A 20,932-nucleotide genomic window follows, 5' to 3' on the forward strand; every position below is an offset into this window, starting at 1 on the left:
GGTCTTAAGTGTTGGGAGTGGCTATGCAGTAAGAGATGAAGGTCATTGTTATATAAAGAGCAATACCTCTAGTAGAACTTGGAGAAGTCAATAAAGTGCCAACATCAAAGTGGCAGAATGAAACTACTTTCAAGGATATTGATATTGACCTGTTTTTCTATGGCCCTCACAAGTAAGTAAATGTGATTTTTATTGAAATGCTTGTATATTATTTTATGTTTTTTGTATGCATATTGTTTTGCATTTGATAAATATGTGATCACCTGTGACATTATATTGTTGATAAGTCAAAAACCTGAAAATGGTCATGAATTCTACAATTTAGTGGCCAGTTATTATTTACTGCATTGAAAAGGTATTACAATCAATAAATTAAGACAATGGAGCCAAAGTCAATAGTGACTATTTAGTCTTAGTTATCTACATCCTAGTTATGTAATATTGCTTTAGCGGGAAACTGTGTGGAACAGAACAGCATAGATTGAGTGACTGCTGGCCTAAAGGTGGTGTGTTTTTGAGTTTAAAACATTCACTTCTGCAATACTTAAACCCTACAGGCAGGATTAATGTTTCACAGCATAGTCCTGATGTTCTTGACGACTTGTCTGTATTTTTTTTTTTTCAGTTCAAGACTAGCCATGCATGTGCGTGTTATGTGTGGTAAAAAAAAAATTAGACTACAACATGTATGCAAAAATAATTGAAGTTCCTAAACTTAATTTTGGGAGGAGCGAGTCCATCTAATATTTCAATTAGCAGCCAGAGTATATAAGCAGCTCTTTACCTGTCTTCAGTCACGGCTGTTTCCAGCATCCTTCCACCTCCCCAACTCCACTTTTACCCTAGGCATCTTGCCCCACTAAATCATCTCCTATTAATAGTCCCGAGGGATACTTCAGAGCTTGAGTTGAAGCTGCTTGATCGAGCCCCTCCTCCCTGAACAGCAAGCCGAATAAATTTAACCTTAATAGCTTAAAGATTATATGGGCAAACAAACTTGTGAATGCATGCATCATATGGCACAACAGGATTGCTCTGTGGAAGTGCATGTGGCAAATGCTCAATAACCAAAATGCATGATTTGACTAAAGCTCCACTTAATCTTTCTCATGAAGCAATTCTTCAAAATTCTAGCATATCATCACAACTTTTATTTAGCAAGCCTAGCAAGCAAGCCCCTTCATGATGCATTAAAGCCAAAAGAATAGTCACATGCACAGCTGACCATCACATGCACAGGATTTTGAGTAAATCTGCACAAAGAATGCTTACCTCCCCACCTCTTTCTTTCCACCAATTGTTAACTTTAACAGATCATTCTCAGTCACTGTGCTAATTTAAGTCATGATGCCATTTTTTCTCTGTATAAGGACAAGTTGACAAAAGCGACTCAAAATCCAGATTCAACCAATATCAGACATGGAATGCAAAACTGTACCCGGTGTGGAAAGATGGAGACCTGAGCCATAAAAACAGCTGGACAGGTACTATAAAAGAAAGAAAGAAACATTTATCGATTGTACATTACACATGTACACACACACATATATATATATATATGAGAGAGAGAGAGAGAGAGAGAGAGAGAGAGAGAGAGTTTTTGTGCTACTATCAATAGTAACTAATATTAGATCATTATACATTATATTATATTGTTATATTATAATACTGATATTGTTTACTGATACACATTCGTCTGCAGGTGGAGAGCTAAAGTTTGATGTGGGCAATGATGCGCCCACCTTGACCAGTGCCAAAACCACCTTCACAATTGATATTGTATTCCCTCACAACCAGATAGTCCTGCCCGAAGGTCAAGTTGTTTGGGCCAAAAACTGCACAATCAATGGTATGTTTCTTTAATGCTCACCATCCTTAAATGTAAACAGATGTGAACACTAACAAATAACTTTATCTACAAAGATGAGAATACATATTCTGCTGTGAACTCAACAGTTGAATCATTCTTGCACAAATATTCAACTGTATTTTCTGAATTCACTCAGGCACACAATTTCATGAAGGACAGCCTGTCTATCCTGAGGAGAACTCTGCAGATGCGTGGAACACCGTTTTCCCCAATGCTCCTCCCCTTCATAAACAGGAGGATAAGAAACCACCCTATGTCTTTGTATGGAAAACCTGGGGTAAGGAAAGAAGTACTAATGTAGACTTCTTTAAAGTATTCTTTTGATCTACTGACCTTTCTCATTGTTCCTTATTGTGTTTGACAGGGAAATACTGGCAGGTGTGTGATGGCCCGTCCTCTTCACTTACCATCAGCACTGATGGTGTTCCTCTTGGTTCTTACATGATGGATGTTGTCATCTATCACTACAGGAAGAGGGAAAAATTCATCCCTATTGGATATGCCTCCACACAGTTCAGCATCACTGGTAAGCATAAATGCAAACATAAATGTTTCAACGTTGACCTGTCTTTTACAGTAGAGATTCTAATGAAGCAGATGACATTAAGTGCGTTTACATGCACAATCTAACACTGATTAAAAAGATTGATAAGCCGACAATGTGTAAGCACATGTAAACTCCTTAAATGCTTTTTTCTTTATCAGGGTAATGTTATAAATGTTTCTTTATTTGAATGATTAACATTTTTATTCAAACACAGAAAAGCAAAACATTAATACACAGAATCAACTTTTAACACCCACTACCAAAACTATTGGATCTTAACACACCCACTAAAAACATGGTGTGGGGCCGGGTCGTGATCCTACACACCCGGCCCCGTATTAGGCTAATTAAGCCACCGTGAGGGATAAAGGTCGACTGCCCAGGATCGTGCGGGAGAGAGAGATCGTTTATGGTGGCTTAATTAGCCTAATAAGGGACCGGGTGTGTAGGATCATGACCCGGCCCCGCCCTCCGCCCTGCCACACATGGGTTGTGTCTCCATCCTCCAATTGGCATCGCCAGCAGGTGGGTGTGTCTTTAAGACCAAGCCTATACAATCTAGAGGGGGGTTCAATAGAATCTATGTAAAATCTTGAAATGAATAAGGCTAACCATTGTATCTCTAGATGCAGACTTGACATTGTTTAGAATCCAAGCCCACACTTCCTCCTCCAATACCAAGTTTAAATCTTTCTCCCATAATCTCTCGATCGAAGATAGAGCTCCATCCCCAGACACTGAATTAGCAGGGAGTTATACACTAATGCTTCATGACCTTTTCCAAAAGCAGTAATCACCTCTCCCAGAGTGTCTGCCGCTTTAGTGGGTTTAGCTGCTCCCAAAAACAATACAGAGCAGGTGGCACAGCTGTAAATACCTATTGAACTGAGATCTGGGCATCCCAAAATGTTGAACCAAATTTTTAAAAGATCTCAACTCTCCACTCTCATATAGGTCACCGATTGTAGTAACCCCCCTCACAATCCTCTCTGACCAGCAGAACGTGGACTTATCAATATATAATTTTGGGTTCAGCCATATGGTCAAGGCAACATTTAAATAAATGTCTGAATTAAACACTCACACTTTTGTCCATACAGAGTGCAAATGCGAGATAATGGGGTGTAACTTAACTTCTCAGATTAATTTGACAGAAAGCCTTTGCAATGCCAAAGTGGCAAGAACTTCCTTTTCAATACAAAACCAGGGAGGGGCTCTCTCAGATGGAAGCGACCAATGCGCCAAATATCTGAGACCGAATGCATAATTATATATTCCCCCAGAACCAAACAAACAGAAAAAAGAAAAAGGTGTGCATTAACCCTGCGCACGACAGCACCAACTGGCGTCCATCCCTCTAAACTCAAACAGTCCATGTATGCCTATGAGAGCCCCTGCGACAACTTTGCCATTGGATTGCTCAAGTCTGGTGTTTCTATACAAATCTTTTTGAGACAGAACTACATAACAAAATTATCTATAAAACAAACTCCAGCCAATAGGCAGAATAATCACAAAGAAAGTGTAGATTCATTCACAAAACAAGCTCCAGTCTCCTCCAGTTTCCTCAGACGGTCAAACGAATGTTTAGTGAGCCGGCTGTTCATGAGGAAGGACCTAATCCTTCCAATGTCCAACAAAAAATACTCCACAAAACAAACTCCAGCCAATAGGAGGCATAAACACAAGGAACGTGCAGATTCATCCACAACTGTAACAAATGAGTGTTATTCCACAAAACAATCTCCAGCTGATAGGCGGAACCACCACAAAAAGAAACAAAAAGCCACCTAGCTTCCTCGGAGACTAGCTCCCTTGGTTGCAATGTGAGAAACACAACATGACTTCCTCAGTCCATTAATTTTATGAAAGACATAATGGAAAGGAGGAGGCAAGAACCGGCTTGACAATATAAATAATATTTAATGACAAAATTAACCCAAAAGACACAAAAGCACACATATGTCGGACAGCTGCCCGTAAATGCTCTCTCTCTCTCTGTCGCACCACTGTACGCAGGCAGCCTTTATTCCTCCCTGAGGCTAGATAAGCCTGATAAGGGGCCAGGTGTGTAGAATCACGACCCGGCCCCGCCCTCCGCCCAGTCACTGTAAGATTAAAGATTTAATCTCTGTAAGACTTAATGCAGTGCCATGTTACACTTCTGTGTTTCTAGACCAGATTCCCTTCGCAGTTTCCCTGTCGCAGGTAAACGACAAAGATGAAGGAGATCAAAAATTCATTCAGAACAGAGCTGTGGCCTTTATTATCACCCTTCACGACCCTAGCCAATACCTGAGCAAATCAGATGTGACCTATAACTGGAACTTTGGGGATGGCAGCGGCACCGTAATCTCCAGGGAACTCACCGTCACCCACACTTACATTGTTTCTGGTGCCTTCAAGCCCCAAGTAGTCATTCAAGCAGTCATTCCTGATCCATCATGTGCTACTCCACCAAACACTCCAACTGAAGCAAATCCTACAACTAATGCCTTCATATCCGAGAACCACATCCATTCTAACTGGGACATCACAACAGGTGAACACCATGGTTTTCCTGTTTAGTTATGCATGTATTAAAATCTAACTTTGTTAAACACATATTATCTCTCATTAACTGATACAACAGATCGTACAACCAAGCACTCTTCAGATCCCATTGATTTAGGCTTAGTTCAGAGGACAGAATTTACTCTTCCGACAACATCCAGCCAGGAAGAGCAGCCTTTTGGCCTTAGAACATCCATAAAAATCCCTGCGTCTAATGTTGCAATTGAGGTATCAAAACCATTGACTACTGTGACAAAGACCATTCTAAAGGCAACAAATGGTGAGTGCCAATTTTCTGTTTATAATCTGTCAATATTTAGAGCAATCATTTTTAAATTAAGGAGTTATGATATGTTAATTTCCTAAACATCAGCAACAGACTCAAGGATGATGTTGAAAAAAGACACCGTTCAAGACCAGGCCCATGTAGGAATAATAAAGCGCCATGCACCAGAGACAGACCACTGTGTCATATACCGTTATGGCTCCTTCTCAACTGAGATTGAAGTTATTGGTGAGATTTCTTCCTACCCACATATGTCATTGTATTAATGGTAAATTATACGGATGATTCCTGATCGATGGACAATGTCATATTTGTATCCTTAGAGGGTATTGAGAGTGTGCAGATTGTCCGGGTGGCTGTAGCTGATGGTTTTATGCTGTCTGAGATGGAGCAGAATGCTGTTGATTTCACCATAAAGTGCCAAGGAAGGTAAGTTCTGGCCAAACATATTAAAAACCAGAAAATACAAGGCAAATGCAGAATTCATTACCTTAACTAACTCCCTCCTTTTAGCCTTCCCAGTGAGGTGTGCACTGTGGTGTCAGATGCAGACTGCCATGTGCCAGTAAGGACCATCTGTAATGCTGTGAGCCCCTCCACAGAGTGTCAACTCATCCTTCGACACTTCTTTAATGATTCTGGGATCTACTGTATCAATGTGTCCATGACTAATGACGACAGTCTGGCTGTCACAAATGCCAGGGTTGATATTAACATAGGTATGTTTATTACAAAGAGAACAAATGTGTATTTCCAAGGATGTTCATTTGCAGATATTGCAAACCATTTCTTAAGTTTATAGTGCATACATGTAATAGAGGATTCATCCTTCTAAAGCGACAGTAGTACTGACAGTGAATTGTGTTTGGAGATTTGAGGTTACAAGAGCGACAGGAACCACTGGCAATGCAAAAAAAGGTAAAGTTTATGCAAATATGAAACAATGGGATGCAACAACTACCAGTGGGTATGCAGACAGTGAGATTCACATCATCTGCTGCCTGATAAGGAATGCCAACTTGCAAACAACAATACCGTGATTTGATGACCTCCAGCGATTTATTTGCTGTCAGTGAGCATTTCACATGCACAATCTTACACCGATTTTGCTTAATAAGCTGACAATGTGTGTGTTCATGTAAATGGTTTTCCTTTGTCGTGGCATGGTCATAAATGTTGTAATCAAAAAGCGAAAGGCATACGTAGATTTGCTCATCACCCCAATTTTGCGTTGGATGTAAACACCTTTACCAGCATTCTTACCAGTTTATCCAATGTGTGCAAGTGTTGTGCAAATGTTTGTTTACATATTGACATCAAAAACAGGGAATAATCTGATGATTTTAAATTTCATGTATTTGCAGTTTTTCTCAAATCATCTTCATCATGAATCTAATGTAAAAACACATTCACATGAGACTTGAAATCATCAGGTTTCAAGTCACAGATCATCATCTCTGCTTTTGAGGTCAAAACTAAAATAAATACAATTTAAATAAAAAAAAACAACATCAATAGGCATGCACACAAAACTTGTGCACAATGGATAAGACACTGGTAAAAGTGTTAAGATGTAACATGAAATCAGAATAATGGGCAAAAATCTACCTGTGCCGATCGGTTTATGCTTAAGCTGTTAATGACATTACCCAAATAAATGAATGCCATTTAAGGCACTGATGTGACATTACACATTGTCATCTTGTTAAGCATAATCGGTGTAAGAACGTGCATGTAAACGTAGTGTGAATGCAACAGTGTTTATTGAGTATTATTGTGCTGTTAAGCCATTGTACATGTCTCTATTTCTCTGCTGTAATTACCAGGTTCCAGATTTACATCTGCAGGTGCCATTGTTATGGTATTGGGCATCCTGACTGTCGCATCAGTTATGGGTTCTGTGGCCTTTGCATATAAGTGAGTTATTCTAAGCAATTACACAGTATAAAACCTCTGATTTATTACTATATTATCCTTCTTATTAATAATTTGGCTGGTACGACCAATTAATTATTAAGCCTATTCTCGTAGGTTTTTAAGGCTTAATCAGTAAGCATATAAGTGTTACATTAACTGGCAAAACTGGTTGAGAACTGGCTTCATTTCTCCACATTTCTAGGCGTCTCAAAGGGTATCAAAAGCTGACTGACTTTCCTGCTGCATGTCAGTCTGATGGTGCTGGCGTGAGCTCAATAGCAGCTCTCTTCTGGAGTCTGATGAATCAGCGAGCACCAAGCCAGAAACGAGGAGTTGTGTGAATTTTACAAAGTGGTGTAAAGTGCAGTTAAACAAAAATTTCAAATAAATGTTATGTTAGCACTATTTTACATGTATAGCGTAAGTGCAGCAAAGATGCATTTAAGCTGTGTTTTACATTTTTATTTTTACTATTGAAGTCAATATTTTAATTAGGATTTTGTAGTCTTTTTATACTCACATTTGACCCCGAAGTCCTTTTTCTAAAAAACAAAATTCTGCATTTTCCTTAAATACTTTTCATACTTTTTAAAATTGATTTTAAAGAAACCAGACATTAATTTGGGTCAACATGATGTACAGTGTTGTAATGTAGGATGGACCCAAAATGAAATAAAAGACAGGATGACACCAGAGTATTAGTGGTTGTCTTTTAATCCAGAACAGAACATCACTACAAGATACCTGCAATCACTAACTCTGTACTGTACTCTCTCACTTTCACTTTTGCTATGCTACCCTCTAGCGGTTGTGTTTATTAATATATTCAACTAAATTGTAATGTAGACGCAACATCCCCCCAAACGTAATATAATTTCTTCTTACCTCTACTCTTTTCCTTTAGCATTGTACTGAATCTATAGTTAGGCAATTAACTTATAATTTTTTCAATACATTACCATTATGCTCAGGGCCGGCGCTACCTATAGGCGAACTAGGCTGTTGCCTAGGGCCTCGGCCTTGGAGGCAGGGCCTCCAAAACATACGCATGCTTATCCACCAATCAAGAGCAGCAAAATACTATGCTGTTTGTCCATTGGATATAACAATTGTCATTCACCTGTAGTTAAACCAATTAATATCACCGTTTACATGCGAGTCACTCCCAACCTCTGAATTTATGAATGAAGAGATTGTAGATGAATAAAATCCAACTTTTCTGTAAATTTATCTGATGGCGCCGAAGCGAACTCATCCTTCAGGGGCTGCTAAGCGTAAGGCTAAGCAGGCACGCAAAGAAAGTGCAGCTCGTGATTCAGGTATCATCTATTTTTGAGTGATTGTAATGTGTTGTAAAAAATAAACTGATTCTAACGATAAGCGTCATTTTGAGATAGATCATTTGACGGTTATTTCCAGTTCAAAAGAGCGCGAGCACCGTTGATGGACTGAATTCGCTTCTGACACTTTGAATCCGAGTGTATGTAGCTACAATCGATTTCCAGCCCTAGTCAGGAGCTGACTCGCAAAACACTACAGAAAAAGTCAAGTTTGTCAGTCAAAGAGCAAACGCACTATACTAAAGCATTGTTTATTAAGTGTTAAAACAGTCTGTATATCTTCTAAAACGCAAATGTTTAGCCTATTAACTGCTCTAGTCTATCATAATAGACTATAGACCATAATAGACTTCATTTTTTTCGTTTTTCAATCGTAAATACTGTTGCAATATTTATTGAAAATAACTATGCAATCTTAAGCATATGAATAAGCATACAATTACAGTTGACGAAATTAACTTGTCTTTTCACTTCCACTAGCAGCTGATTTGTGTATCAAGGTATTTCTCTACAATACATACCTAATATGACTATATTTAGTCTATCAAAAACAAAACTGTTCATTATCCCAAATAGTGGGTTAGTGTATTACAATAAATAAATTACTGAACAAATTACTGCAAAAAACTTCCTGACTGCTAAAAAAAAAAAAGATGACTTTTCAGATGATATTTTTTGTTTACCTTAATTAAAGTTACATTAATATGCACATTTAAGTAAAAATATAAAAATACTGATAACAGGTTTTGTATAAATAAAATGCTTAGGAATCATATTTGTTTTCAAGTCTTTTTTATTAAATGATGTTTTATTAACAAAGTTCGGGAGGAGCACATTCAGATAATCAACGAGATAAGAGGTATATATACTGCAGACTTACCTCTGTTCATTGACAGTTTATCAGCATCCCTCCACCACCCCCATCTCCTCACTTTGATTTTTAATAATCTCTTATTGGATGTAAACAACACAATCCAAAATACAATGCAATCCAATGTAATACTGTGTAAATCTGGCCAAAATTCAGAGCCTGGAGCCCTCCCCTGGACAGCATGCCAAATACGCATAATCTTTACTCTATTTAATTTGATGTAAGTGTGAACTCGTGAATTCTGAAAGGTGGAGGGGAGGAGGGCATGGCGGGGGGCCTCCAACATACATTTTGCCTAGGGCCTCCAAATGTCTAGAACCGGCCCTGATTATGCTAAACATGCATATTCCTCATGAACATTTCTCAGTAGAATCCAGTATAACTACTAAACGAAAGCATCAACAATGCTTGAATTTCAACATAACTATAACAGATAACTGACATCAGCTTGTATAGGTAATGTGAGGTGTATGTGTTTAAGTCTCGTAGTCTTTGAGCCATGAGGAGGCCGGCCCAATCTTGCCAGATGCCTCTTGCTCTGCTGGGAGTTATCCACTGTAAGGAAGAAGTTTCCTCTAGTATGTCGGAGGTAGGATCGGGCACATAATCCGTTTGTACCAAGTGCGAGGAGTGCAGTTTCCTTCCAACCTCTAATAAGTAGGTATTTGGACCCTGTCCTTTTGGCACTGTCCATGTGCTACGTTTAGCATCCATGTAACGCTTTATCTGTGTTTGTTTACGAGAATCTCACTCGCGAACATCCACTGGCTGAACAGAGCAGGCAGGAGGATGAGTGACATTCAGTTTTGTTCTCATCTTTTACCCATGGAGCAACTTAAGGGTGAGACCCCAGTGGTGGCATGCACGGTGGAGCGATAGACCTGAAGGAAGTCAGTAACTGTGCATTTCCATGGCTTGGATTGTACTATGGCAGAGTGTACACACTCCTTAAGTACCCTGTTAAAGCGTTCTATTGCACTATTTGCTGCTGGATGGTACACTGATGAGCATACAGGTGTAATGCCTCTGTTCTGCAAGAAAGTTAAGAATGCTGCATTAGTAAATTGGGGACCATTATCTGTAACTAGCTCTACTGGGTAACCATGATGACTGAAGATGCTGTTGAGAAAGTCAGTCATAGCCTCAGTAGTCACAGACAATGTGAAGGCAACTTCCAACCATTTGGAATGGTAATCAATCAGAGTAATGGCATACTTACAGCTGAATAAAATGGAATGACAATTTCCATACCCAGTTTACTCCATGGTCCATCTGGAAAAGGCACCGGTTGAAGAGGAGCAGCAGAAGTTTGTGCAGATTTATCCAGTTTTGACACAATATGCAAGTTGAAACCTGAGGCTGGATTGTTTTATCCATGCCAGTGAACCAGTACAGTTTGTGTATTGCATAGTCTGCATGATTGCTTGTCGGCTCTCGTACACGAGAGGATTAATTAGGATTAATACTGAAGCACCGGTATCCACAGTGAATTCCACAGCTGTCAAGTGTGTCATAACCTCACTGGTACTACTAAGTGTGCACCTCTAAAAACCACACTGTCCTTGACACACAGTTAATCCCTAACACAAAAGTAAGGTTGCAGTTGAGCATTCACCGCATTTGAAGAAGCAGGCCATCCTTTGGCTATCTGTGTGCGCATAGCGGTCAGTTCAGGGCACGAGGATGCAGCAGTTTCTAACTCAGCAGGTGAGATCGCAGTTAGGGCCGTAGACAGTAAAGCGACTAACTCAGGTTCATCATCAGGGTCAAGAACAGAGGTAAGTGGAAGAGGTAATCATGGCAGACAATCAACAGCATAGTTTAATGAGCCAGCACGATACACAGTATTGTAAGTGTAAAACAAGAGGCGGGCTGACCACCGAGCAATATGCATCATGGCATGTCCAGCTTCCCGTGTAGATAGCAAGATTGTCAGTTGCTGGTGATCAGTGTGCAGCATGAATTGTCTGCACCAAGGTATGTCTGCCACATTTCGATGGCCCAAACACAAGCTAATGCCTCTTTCTCCACAGCTAAATAACGTCTTTCAGCCAGAGAGATGGGAGAGATGACCACGCGCTCATGGCCCAGGGGCAGCAGGTATGCGCTATTTCTGATTTATTTCACCCGGTTTCACCTGTGTCTGCCCCTGAGCCCGTTTATGCTTCCCATGCATTTTTGAGTGCCGTGAACTCTCCACCCCCGGAGAGGTTTTTTGGCTCTTCGGACGCTGACCAAGGGGTTTTTATGCGAGGCAGCGGTTGTGTAACTCATAACCCCGCCCTCGACATTAAGGAGCCAGCGGCCCGACTCTTCAGGTTGCGTCAGGGGAGTCAACCCTTGGAGGTTTTTGTTATGGATTTTTGTGCCCTGGCATACCAGGTGAATTTTGATGAGGTGGCTCTGAAAGACATTTTTCAATGTGGACTGAATGAGCCAACCTCATCATTCATGCCTGGTGGTCGCTGCTCTCTCAACCTGGCTCAGTTTATTGACCTCGCCCTACTGTACGCTGGTTCCTCGTTTACTGTGGGGGAGGCAGAAACTGAACCAGCATTCCATACCACGGCCCCCGTCTTGAAGCCTACCACGGCCCCCGTCTTGAAGCCTGTCATGGCCCTAGTCCCGAAGCCTGTCGCGGCCCTAGTCCCGAAGCCTGACACGGCCCTAGCCCCGAAGCCTGACACGGCCCTTGCCCCGAAGCCTGACACGGCCCTAGCCCCAAAGCCTGACACGGCCCTAGCCCTGAAGCCTGTCACGGCCCTAGCCCCGAAGCCTGACACGGCCCCAGTCCCGAGGCCTGTCACGGCCCCAGTCCCGAGGCCTGTCACGGCCCCAGTCCCGAAGCCTGTCACGGCCCCAGTCTCGAAGCCTGGCACGGCCAGCGAGTCAAAACCCATGCCCACCACGGCCAACGAGCCAGCGCCCCTGCCCGCCACGGTCGGCAAGCCAGCGCCTGTAGCCTCGACCGTCCCCATGGCCACGTCCCCTGTTGGCCGAGGACGCAAGAGAAGGAAGAGGGCCCCTTCTCCCCAGTCTCGTCTTGTGCTCAAGACCGCAGAGGTTCCCTCAGAGTCTTCCACAGCTCTACCGACCTCTGCTCCGCCCTCAGAGTCTTCCACAGCTCTGCCGGGTTCTGCTCCGCCCCAGAGTCTTCCACAGCTCTGCCGGGTTCTGCTCCGCCCCAGAGTCTTCCACGGCTCTGCCGGGTTCTGCTCCGCCCCCAGAGTCTTCCACGGCTCTGCCGGGTTCTGCTCCGCCCCCAGAGTCTTCCATGGCTCTGCCGGGTTCTGCTCCACCCCCAGAGTCTTCCACGGCTCTGCCAGCCTCTGCTCCGCCCCCAGAGTCTTCCACGGCTCTGCCAGCCTCTGCTCGCCCCTCAGAGCCCTCGCGGCCTCCGCCTCTCGAGTCCCCCAAGGCTCCTCCTCCCAAGCCTCCCAGGTCTCCTCTCAAGCCTCCCAGGGCTCTTCCTCTCGAGCCTCCTAAGGCTCCTCCTCTCGAGCCTCCCAGAGCTCTACCTCCCAAGCCCCCCAAGGTCTGCCTTTCAAGTCTCTCGAGCCTCCCAGAGCGCCGCCTCTCAGGGCTTCTCCTCCCGAGTCTTTCAAGGCTCCTCCTCCCAAGCCTCCCAGGGCTCCTCTTCTCGAGCCTTCCAAGGCTCCTCCTCCCAAGCCTCCCAGGGCTCCTCCTCTCGAGCCTCTCAGGGCTTCTCCTCTCGAGTCTTTCAGGGCTCCCCCTCCCAAGCCTCTCAGGGCTTCTCCTCTCGAGTCTTTCAGGGCTCCTCCCCCCCTCAAACCTCTCACGGCTTCGCCTCTCGAGTCTCTCAGGGCTCCTCCCCCCCTCAAGCCTCTCAGGGCTCCGTCCCTCGAGTCTTTCATGGCTCCACCCCTCAAGCCTCTCACGGCTTCGCCTCTCGAGTCTCTCAGGGCTCCTCCTCCCCTCGAGCCTCTCAGGGCTCCGTCCCTCGAGTCTTTCATGGCTCCACCCCTCAAGCCTCTCACGGCTCGCCTCTCGAGTCTCTCAGGGCTCCTCCCCTCTCAAGCCTCTCAGGGCTTCCCCTCTCGAGTCTCTCAGGGCTCCTCCTCCCCTCAAGCCTCTCAGGGCTTCTCCTCTCGAGTCTTTCAAGGCTCCACCCCCTTCCAAGCCTCTCAGGGCTTCGTCTCTCGAGTCTTCCAGGGCTCCTCCTCCTCCCGAGCCTCTCGGGGCTCCGTCTCTTGAGTCTTTCATGGCTCCCCCCCTCGAGCCTCTCGAGCCTTCCAGGGCCCCACCTCTAGAGCCTCTCGAGTCTTCCACGACCTTTTTCCCCGAGCCTCTCACGGCTCTACTCCCAGAGACTCCAGAGCTTCCTAGGGCTCCGCCTCTCGAGCCTCCTACAGCTCCGTCTCCCGAGCCTCCTACGGCTCCGCCTCCCGAGCCTCCCATGGCTCCAACTCCCGAGCCCCTCACGGCTCTGCTCCCAAAGACTCCAGAGCTTTCTATGGCTCCGCCGCTCGGGCCTCCTACGGCTCTACCCCACGAGACTACAGAGCCTGCCAGGTCGTCGCCTCGGGGACCTCCCATGGCGCCACCTCCATTGGCTCCACCTCCTGAACCTTCCAGGCCTCCGCCTCTAGAGCCTCCCACGGCGCCACCGTCATTGGCTCCACCTCCAGAGCCTTTCAGGCCTTCGCCCCTAAAGCCTCCTTCGGCTCCACCTCCAGAGACTTCCAGAACCCCACCTCCAGAGCCGCCTACTGTGCCGCCTCTGACAGCACCGCCTTTCACGGCTCTTCCCTGGCCCCCTGACCCTGTCCGGTGGCCCCCTGACACTCTCCCTGTCCTGTGGCCTCTTCCCTGGCCTCCTGACCCTGTTCCTGTCCGGTGGTCACCTTCCAGACCCCCGGACCCAGTCCCTGTCCTCCAGTCGCCTTCCAGACCCCCTGACCCAGTCTCTGCCCTACAGCTGCCCCCTAGATCTCCCGACCACCCGCCTGTCCGCTATGATCCCCCAGACCTTGCCTTGATACTGCCCATTGACCCCATGGACTGTCTCATTTCCCTCTGTGCCCCTTGGACTGCCCTCAATTTTGTTTGTGTGTTTTGTGGGTTGTCTGTTCAGGGTTTTTTGTTTGTTGGGTTCGTCCAGGACCACTTCCTCGCAACCGAGCGCGGCCGTCAGGAGCCGTCCGTTTTAGAGGGGGGAGTACTGTCACGAACCCGCTCCTCGCTCCACCCCTCGAGCTTCCACGCTCGTTCCGCCCCTCGAGCTCCCACGCTCGTTCCGCCCCCTCAAGCTTGCACGCTCTTTTTGCTCGCTCAAGCCCTCACGCCCACTTTGCTCCTACTCGCTCACATGCTCGTAGGCAATCTCCCTTCCTCGAGTTTCTCACGCGTTTCCAATCCCCCAGAACATTATGACCACCTGCACTCGCGTCATCTGCACTCCTGCACATTAGTTTTACCTGCACTCATCTCATCACCTGTCATGGTTTACACCTGCACTCGCCCCTATATATATATCACTACCCTTTCGTCTCACGGTTGTTGGTTATTGTATTTAGTTTCCCGTGTCTTTGCCCCCCGCTGGTCTCGTCTAGTTTTGACCTCCTCTCGTTCACCTCTTAGCTTGCCAGCTCCCCTTGTTCCCCTGTCTTTTGCTCCCACTAGTCTCGTCATTTTCCTCTTGATTCCCCGGCTTTCGACCTCACGCTCCCTTTGACTACTCTTCACTGGATTTGCCCTTTTTCTGTACTTTTGCCTGCCTGCAATAAAACGCAGTTTTTGACTTACATTGTGACTGTCTCTTCTTGTGCAGGTTACATGCATCAGTGGACACTGACAAAGACTGGCAGTTCAGGGTTGAATAAGGCAAGTTCTGGACTGTCCACTCGACTTTTCTTAATGTCCACAAAACCTTGCTGAGCCTCATCAGTCCATTCAAAATCAAAAACAAAATAGTTCACTATAGACTCTTGAGCACCTTGCACTTACTTTCTTAAATTTGAAGTGCTTATTCAAATTTACTGCCCTTGCTATTTGAAGGGCAGTAATAGCGGAGTCTAACGTATTCCCGGTCTCAGGAAGCATTTAAAAAATCCTTTGCACTTCAGTTCCTAGGCAATGAAGCAGTAAAGCCCTTTTTCTCTCCTATGGCCAAGCATCACCTGTTGCTTCCACAATGAGGATGTAATTACAGAACATAAAGTTCTAGAAATAAGAAATAAGTCTGGAAATGGAGCATTCAATGTAGCCATTGTCACTCAATATATATTTTGAACACCTCATCGCCAATTTGTTGTAATGTAGGATGGACCCAAAATGAAATAAAAGGTAGGATGGCACCAGACTACTTTGAGAGTGGTTGTGTTTTAATCCAGAACAGAAAAGCACTACAAGGTGTCTGCAATCACTGTTCTCTACGCTCTCACTTATCCTTTTCCTATGCTACCCCCTAGCGGTCTTGTTTAGTAATATTTTAAAATATAATGTAGACGCAACATACTGTATTCAGCAATTTGCCATATATAGTTTACACTGTTAAGCCGGCACCACACAAGCCGATTTTTTACAGGGATTTTCAGGCATGAGCTTCATTTACAAAATTAACAGCCAGGTGGAGGGAAACGAAGTGCGCATTAGCATCTGCCAGTGGAGGTCATTAATCACTTGACTATCGGGACTCCCTGCTGAGTTAATGGCTTAAAAAACTGAAAAGATACAACAGGCTTGCTTAAAACAATAATTCTGTCACCAAGGTGGGGTGTTCTCTTCAAGTGATCAATGAGCCTCTTTTACTGAAGAACTGACATCAAGCTGATCTGAACGTTTTCATCAGTGATCTTACTCAGCTGCATATCACAAATGCTGATTGTAATGTATAGTGATTCTGTCACCAAGCATTTTTCCACACTTAAATGGCTAATGAAAGCAGAAATCTGAGCCACAACATTTTGTTTTTATTGAACGTCTTTCTTTACATACTGAAAGCTACATATACTGTAGATATACGTGTCCTACAGCAAGCCTTGAAGGGATAAATACACATTCACAAAGTCAAGTTACTTCATGAATCACATCCTAAGTCCCTCTATTAAAATAGTTTATGCTCACAGTGTACTCCTGTTAATATGTTGGCAAGCTCCACATGACAGGGAATCAAACAGAGAGTTGCTGTGAGTTGGCAAGTCTGTCACTCTCCACCATTTTGTATCGTGAAGTGTGTCGTACCTCCTACTGAAGAGAGCAAGATCTCAGCATACAGTCTGCATGTGTGACACATCTGCCAAAATAGAGCTGTTTGGAGTCTGCTAGTGTGGCGCTGGCTTTAGAGGAACTCTGAAACTCCATTCATGCATTATTTAATGTAATTGAATAAAATGAAGAGCTACTATTACAGTTTGTCATCATTATTTTACAAAATGACATATTTGTGTAACTTGATCTTCTGGATTATACTATGAAAACACATTTTAATTTAATTTAAGTAAAGCTTTCCACCATAAATAGAGCTATGGTCTTCTGATAGTATGAACTTTTTTTCCTTTATTCAGCAAGACATATCACTTTTGTAACTCATTTGCATTTCCCCAAAAACCTAGAATGGCCTTAATACTTTGTGTGACTACTAATCTACTTTTCCTTCATCCAAAGCATTTGGAAGCCAAACTTGGCAAAGGCCATCGGCTGCACTATTGAAAACGTTTAGTAAGCAGATTACCTCTTCTCTTAAATAACCAGAATACCTTGTAAAAATGTGCTTCGATATTTGTTAACATCCACAACATAGATTTTAAAAGAATTTCACACAGAATTCATTTTTGAACACCACCATCCATTTATTCATTCACATTTCCAAATTTGGCAAGGAAATTGCACATATAATATTCATACTGGCCATCACAATGCAACAACAACTGATCAAGAATGTGTCTCTAACATTTAGGAGTAGACTTTACACTTGATACCTCATGTATATCGTGTGTAAATTAATGGTCTACTGTTTTCAGTTTTAGACATTTAGTGAGCATTTTAAAACTCCTCACCCTCCTCCTCTCCTTCACCCTCGATGGAGTCGACACCAACTTCCTCATAATCTTTCTCCAGGGCGGCCATGTCCTCTCTGGCCTCTGAGAACTCACCCTCCTCCATACCCTCACCCACATACCAGTGCACAAAGGCACGCTTGGCATACATAAGATCAAACTTATGATCAAGACGTGCCCAGGCCTCAGCAATAGCTGTAGTGTTGCTCAGCATGCACACAGCCCTCTGCACCTTAGCCAGATCTCCACCTGGAACCACAGTGGGGGGCTGGTAGTTGATGCCAACTTTGAAACCAGTGGGGCACCAGTCCACAAACTGGATGGTGCGCTTGGTCTTGATGGTGGCAATTGCAGCATTAACATCTTTGGGCACTACGTCACCACGGTACAACAAGCAGCAAGCCATGTACTTGCCATGGCGTGGGTCACATTTCACCATCTGATTGGCTGGCTCAAAGCAAGCATTAGTGATTTCAGCCACAGAGAGCTGCTCATGGTAAGCCTTTTCTGCTGAGATCACTGGGGCGTAGGTAGCAAGAGGGAAGTGGATACGAGGATAGGGCACCAAGTTGGTCTGGAACTCGGTAAGATCGACATTGAGGGCACCATCAAACCTGAGAGAGGCTGTGATTGAGGACACAATCTGACTAATGAGCCTGTTGAGGTTGGTGTAAGTAGGACGCTCAATATCGAGGTTTCTACGACAAATGTCATAAATGGCCTCATTGTCTACCATGAAGGCACAGTCAGAGTGCTCTAGGGTGGTGTGCGTGGTCAGGATAGAGTTGTAGGGCTCTACCACAGCAGTGGAGACCTGAGGAGCAGGGTATATGGAAAACTCCAACTTAGACTTCTTGCCATAGTCGACAGACAGGCGCTCCATTAGCAGAGAGGTAAAGCCAGAGCCAGTTCCACCACCAAAGCTGTGGAAGACCAAGAAACCCTGGAGGCCCGTGCATTGATCAGCCTGAAAAAGTAATTGAAGATTGTGATTAATATAAATAATATTTAACCACAACCCATTTTGTTTATTCATGTATTTATGTCTAAGCTAATATTTAAAGATACCCACCAACTTGCGGATCCTGTCCAGTACCAGATCAATGATTTCTTTGCCAATAGTGTAGTGACCACGGGCATAATTATTGGCAGCATCTTCCTTTCCTGTAATAAGCTGCTCTGGATGGAACAGCTGGCGGTATGTCCCAGTGCGCACCTCATCTGAAAAGGTCAAGAACAAACGTTTAGAGAACTGTGCACACTCATAAAGTTGAATTATGTATTATATATAATAAAGCAGCCTCCTCTTACCAATGACAGTGGGCTCCAGGTCTACAAACACAGCTCTGGGGACGTGCTTTCCAGCTCCAGTCTCACTGAAGAAGGTGTTGAAGGAATCATCACCTCCACCAATGGTCTTGTCACTGGGCATCTGCCCATCAGGCTGAATACCATGCTCAAGACAATACAGCTCCCAACAGGCATTGCCAATCTGGACACCAGCCTGACCAACGTGGATTGAGATACACTCACGCTGTGGAAAAAAATTATAACATTATAGCTTAAGTGTATTTTTGATTTTTTATTATTATAAATTTTTTATTGAAGATAATAATAAGCCTCCCTTTTTTAAAGATGTTGAAAGGTTGCCGCTTCTCAAGACGTGCACAAAGACACCTGCTTCTTTGTAGTGTCATTTTGTTGACATCTCCATGCATTCACTATTTTGGACACAACAATAGACATCTGACTGACATTATTTTGAGTCACAAATGTACCGTAAACGTCTAATGTCTCTCTTTTGATCCATGAATGCACTATAAACACCTGCTCTCCATTTTAAAAATGTTGACCAAACGGCCAGACACAGAATAAGTAAACAGGCCATAGTTTAGTCTTTGTAGCTCTAAAAAAAAAAAAAAAAAAAAAGGAAGAACAAAGAAGCAGACATTTCTCTTTATTCAAAGGGAAAGAGGCATCAGGATCTGAAGGAGACAGATTCCTCACCCACACAGTACAGGCTTGATGGACCTTGCCTGACTACATTGAAAGAGAAAAATATTTTTTTTCCTGAATTCCTCCTTCTCTAAATGTTAATTTATCCTAATTTATAGTGTGCTTCTGCATCTATTTAAAGTGGGTTTTGTAAATAATTTCATAGAAGCTGCATGATAAAATTAAAGTATGGAGCTGTTTTTATCCATTCGATAAAAAAAAATCTCGACAAATGCATGAAAATATCGAATGTAATATATGAATGGTGACAATGACAGCTGTGGAACAGAACCGGTATAGCAATCCAGTCATTTGCTGCACAGGCCAGACATTAGCTTCTGCAGACAGCTGCAGTCCCCACCCAGTTTATTCATTCTGCGCATGGGAGGAGGGGAGCATGCAAATTTCAAGACAATTCTCTCTCAACCTGTGATGACATAGAGCTAATGATAAAGCCAATCATTCGACTTGTTCTTTTTTGATAAGATCACGTTTGTGTCACTTTTATAATAAGATTATGTGATTTTAGCTATGTGGCATTTGCAAAAGAAAAAACAAAATCTGGACAAGGCATGAATAAATAACGAGGAAGACATTGCACACTATTTTTGCATTATAGCCCACATAAAAGGGTGACATTTCAAAATGCACGTCAAAAATATAATTTAATCATGGCAGATGGTGTTTTAAAGGAGATTAGATGCTCTTGCTCGAAACAGGTGTATTGATTGAGGTGAATGAGATTTTTGTTCAATGTTCACCATTTTGAAATCTAAAAGGTGGTTTATCCATCATGATCATATAATTGTATCGAAATTTGCCAGATAGTGCGTAAATTTGAGAGTATTTCGAAGGCATCGTTGTAATTGAACGGATTAATGTAATCTGGTAGGCATTTACACAGGCTGTGACGACGACTAATCCTTTACGTCTAACATTTTTTGTAATGTAACACTTAAGATTATTTGTTTACAAAAATGTCTGGTGTCACGACACGTCGTCGCAATGTCGCGAGCTCTGCCCCCGTATCAAGGAAAAAGGCGCGCGCCCGAAAAACAAAGAAAAGCAGCTCGAGCCTTTGAAAAATACTAAATGCGGATTAAATCGCACGCAAATTTGCGGACGAAAACAATGGCCACGTCAGTATTCCAAAAGCATGTCTGGTTGAAAAGAAATCATACTCACCATTTTCTGTATGGGATGAAGCGGTGCTGCGAATATCAAACGACAAAAAAAATCTGTATTGTTGTGAGTATACCTGTGAGTATACTGTCCAATATTGAGGCTGGTAGTTGAGGATGATGGGGAGGGGCTGGTGTTATTTTGACGTCAGACTGGGGGAGGGATCAACCTGTCAGCGCAGCCGATACTGACCGACGTTAATCAGCGCAATGCACATCTGAAATTGCTTTACTGGTGCTTTTGTTGTGGTGTCATTCATACTGGAATGCACCACAGATTAAAGATAATTTTTTAGCATCACACATGCTTGCCAGTCATACAGCAGCAGATGCTGGACCCTCCACCTCCAGGTC

The 20,932-nt window shown here is 43.7% G+C and overlaps 2 protein-coding genes across 2 annotated transcripts; one reads left to right on the plus strand and one right to left on the minus strand.

Annotated features, from left to right (window-relative positions):
• The first annotated feature begins 96 nt into the window (after positions 1-96).
• Positions 97-7,861, plus strand: pmelb (premelanosome protein b). The gene is made up of 12 exons (XM_052106236.1): positions 97-172; positions 1,371-1,484; positions 1,703-1,849; positions 2,007-2,147; positions 2,235-2,396; positions 4,594-4,959; positions 5,050-5,250; positions 5,344-5,484; positions 5,580-5,685; positions 5,770-5,975; positions 7,083-7,173; positions 7,376-7,861. The coding sequence occupies exons 1-12, from the start codon at positions 118-120 to the stop codon at positions 7,512-7,514; spliced, it is 1,869 nt and encodes a 622-aa protein (XP_051962196.1). The 5' UTR covers positions 97-117; the 3' UTR covers positions 7,515-7,861.
• A 9,313-nt stretch (positions 7,862-17,174) lies between these two features.
• On the minus strand, positions 17,175-20,715 carry LOC127629019 (tubulin alpha-1B chain-like). The gene is made up of 4 exons (XM_052106030.1): positions 20,583-20,715; positions 18,714-18,936; positions 18,475-18,623; positions 17,175-18,369 (listed from the first exon to the last, which is right to left on the minus strand). The coding sequence occupies exons 1-4, from the start codon at positions 20,583-20,585 to the stop codon at positions 17,389-17,391; spliced, it is 1,356 nt and encodes a 451-aa protein (XP_051961990.1). The 5' UTR covers positions 20,586-20,715; the 3' UTR covers positions 17,175-17,388.
• Between the last annotated feature and the right edge of the window lie 217 nt (positions 20,716-20,932).

Source organism: Xyrauchen texanus, chromosome 35 (assembly GCF_025860055.1).
Source record: "Xyrauchen texanus isolate HMW12.3.18 chromosome 35, RBS_HiC_50CHRs, whole genome shotgun sequence".
In the NCBI taxonomy this organism is placed as follows: domain Eukaryota; kingdom Metazoa; phylum Chordata; class Actinopteri; order Cypriniformes; family Catostomidae; genus Xyrauchen; species Xyrauchen texanus.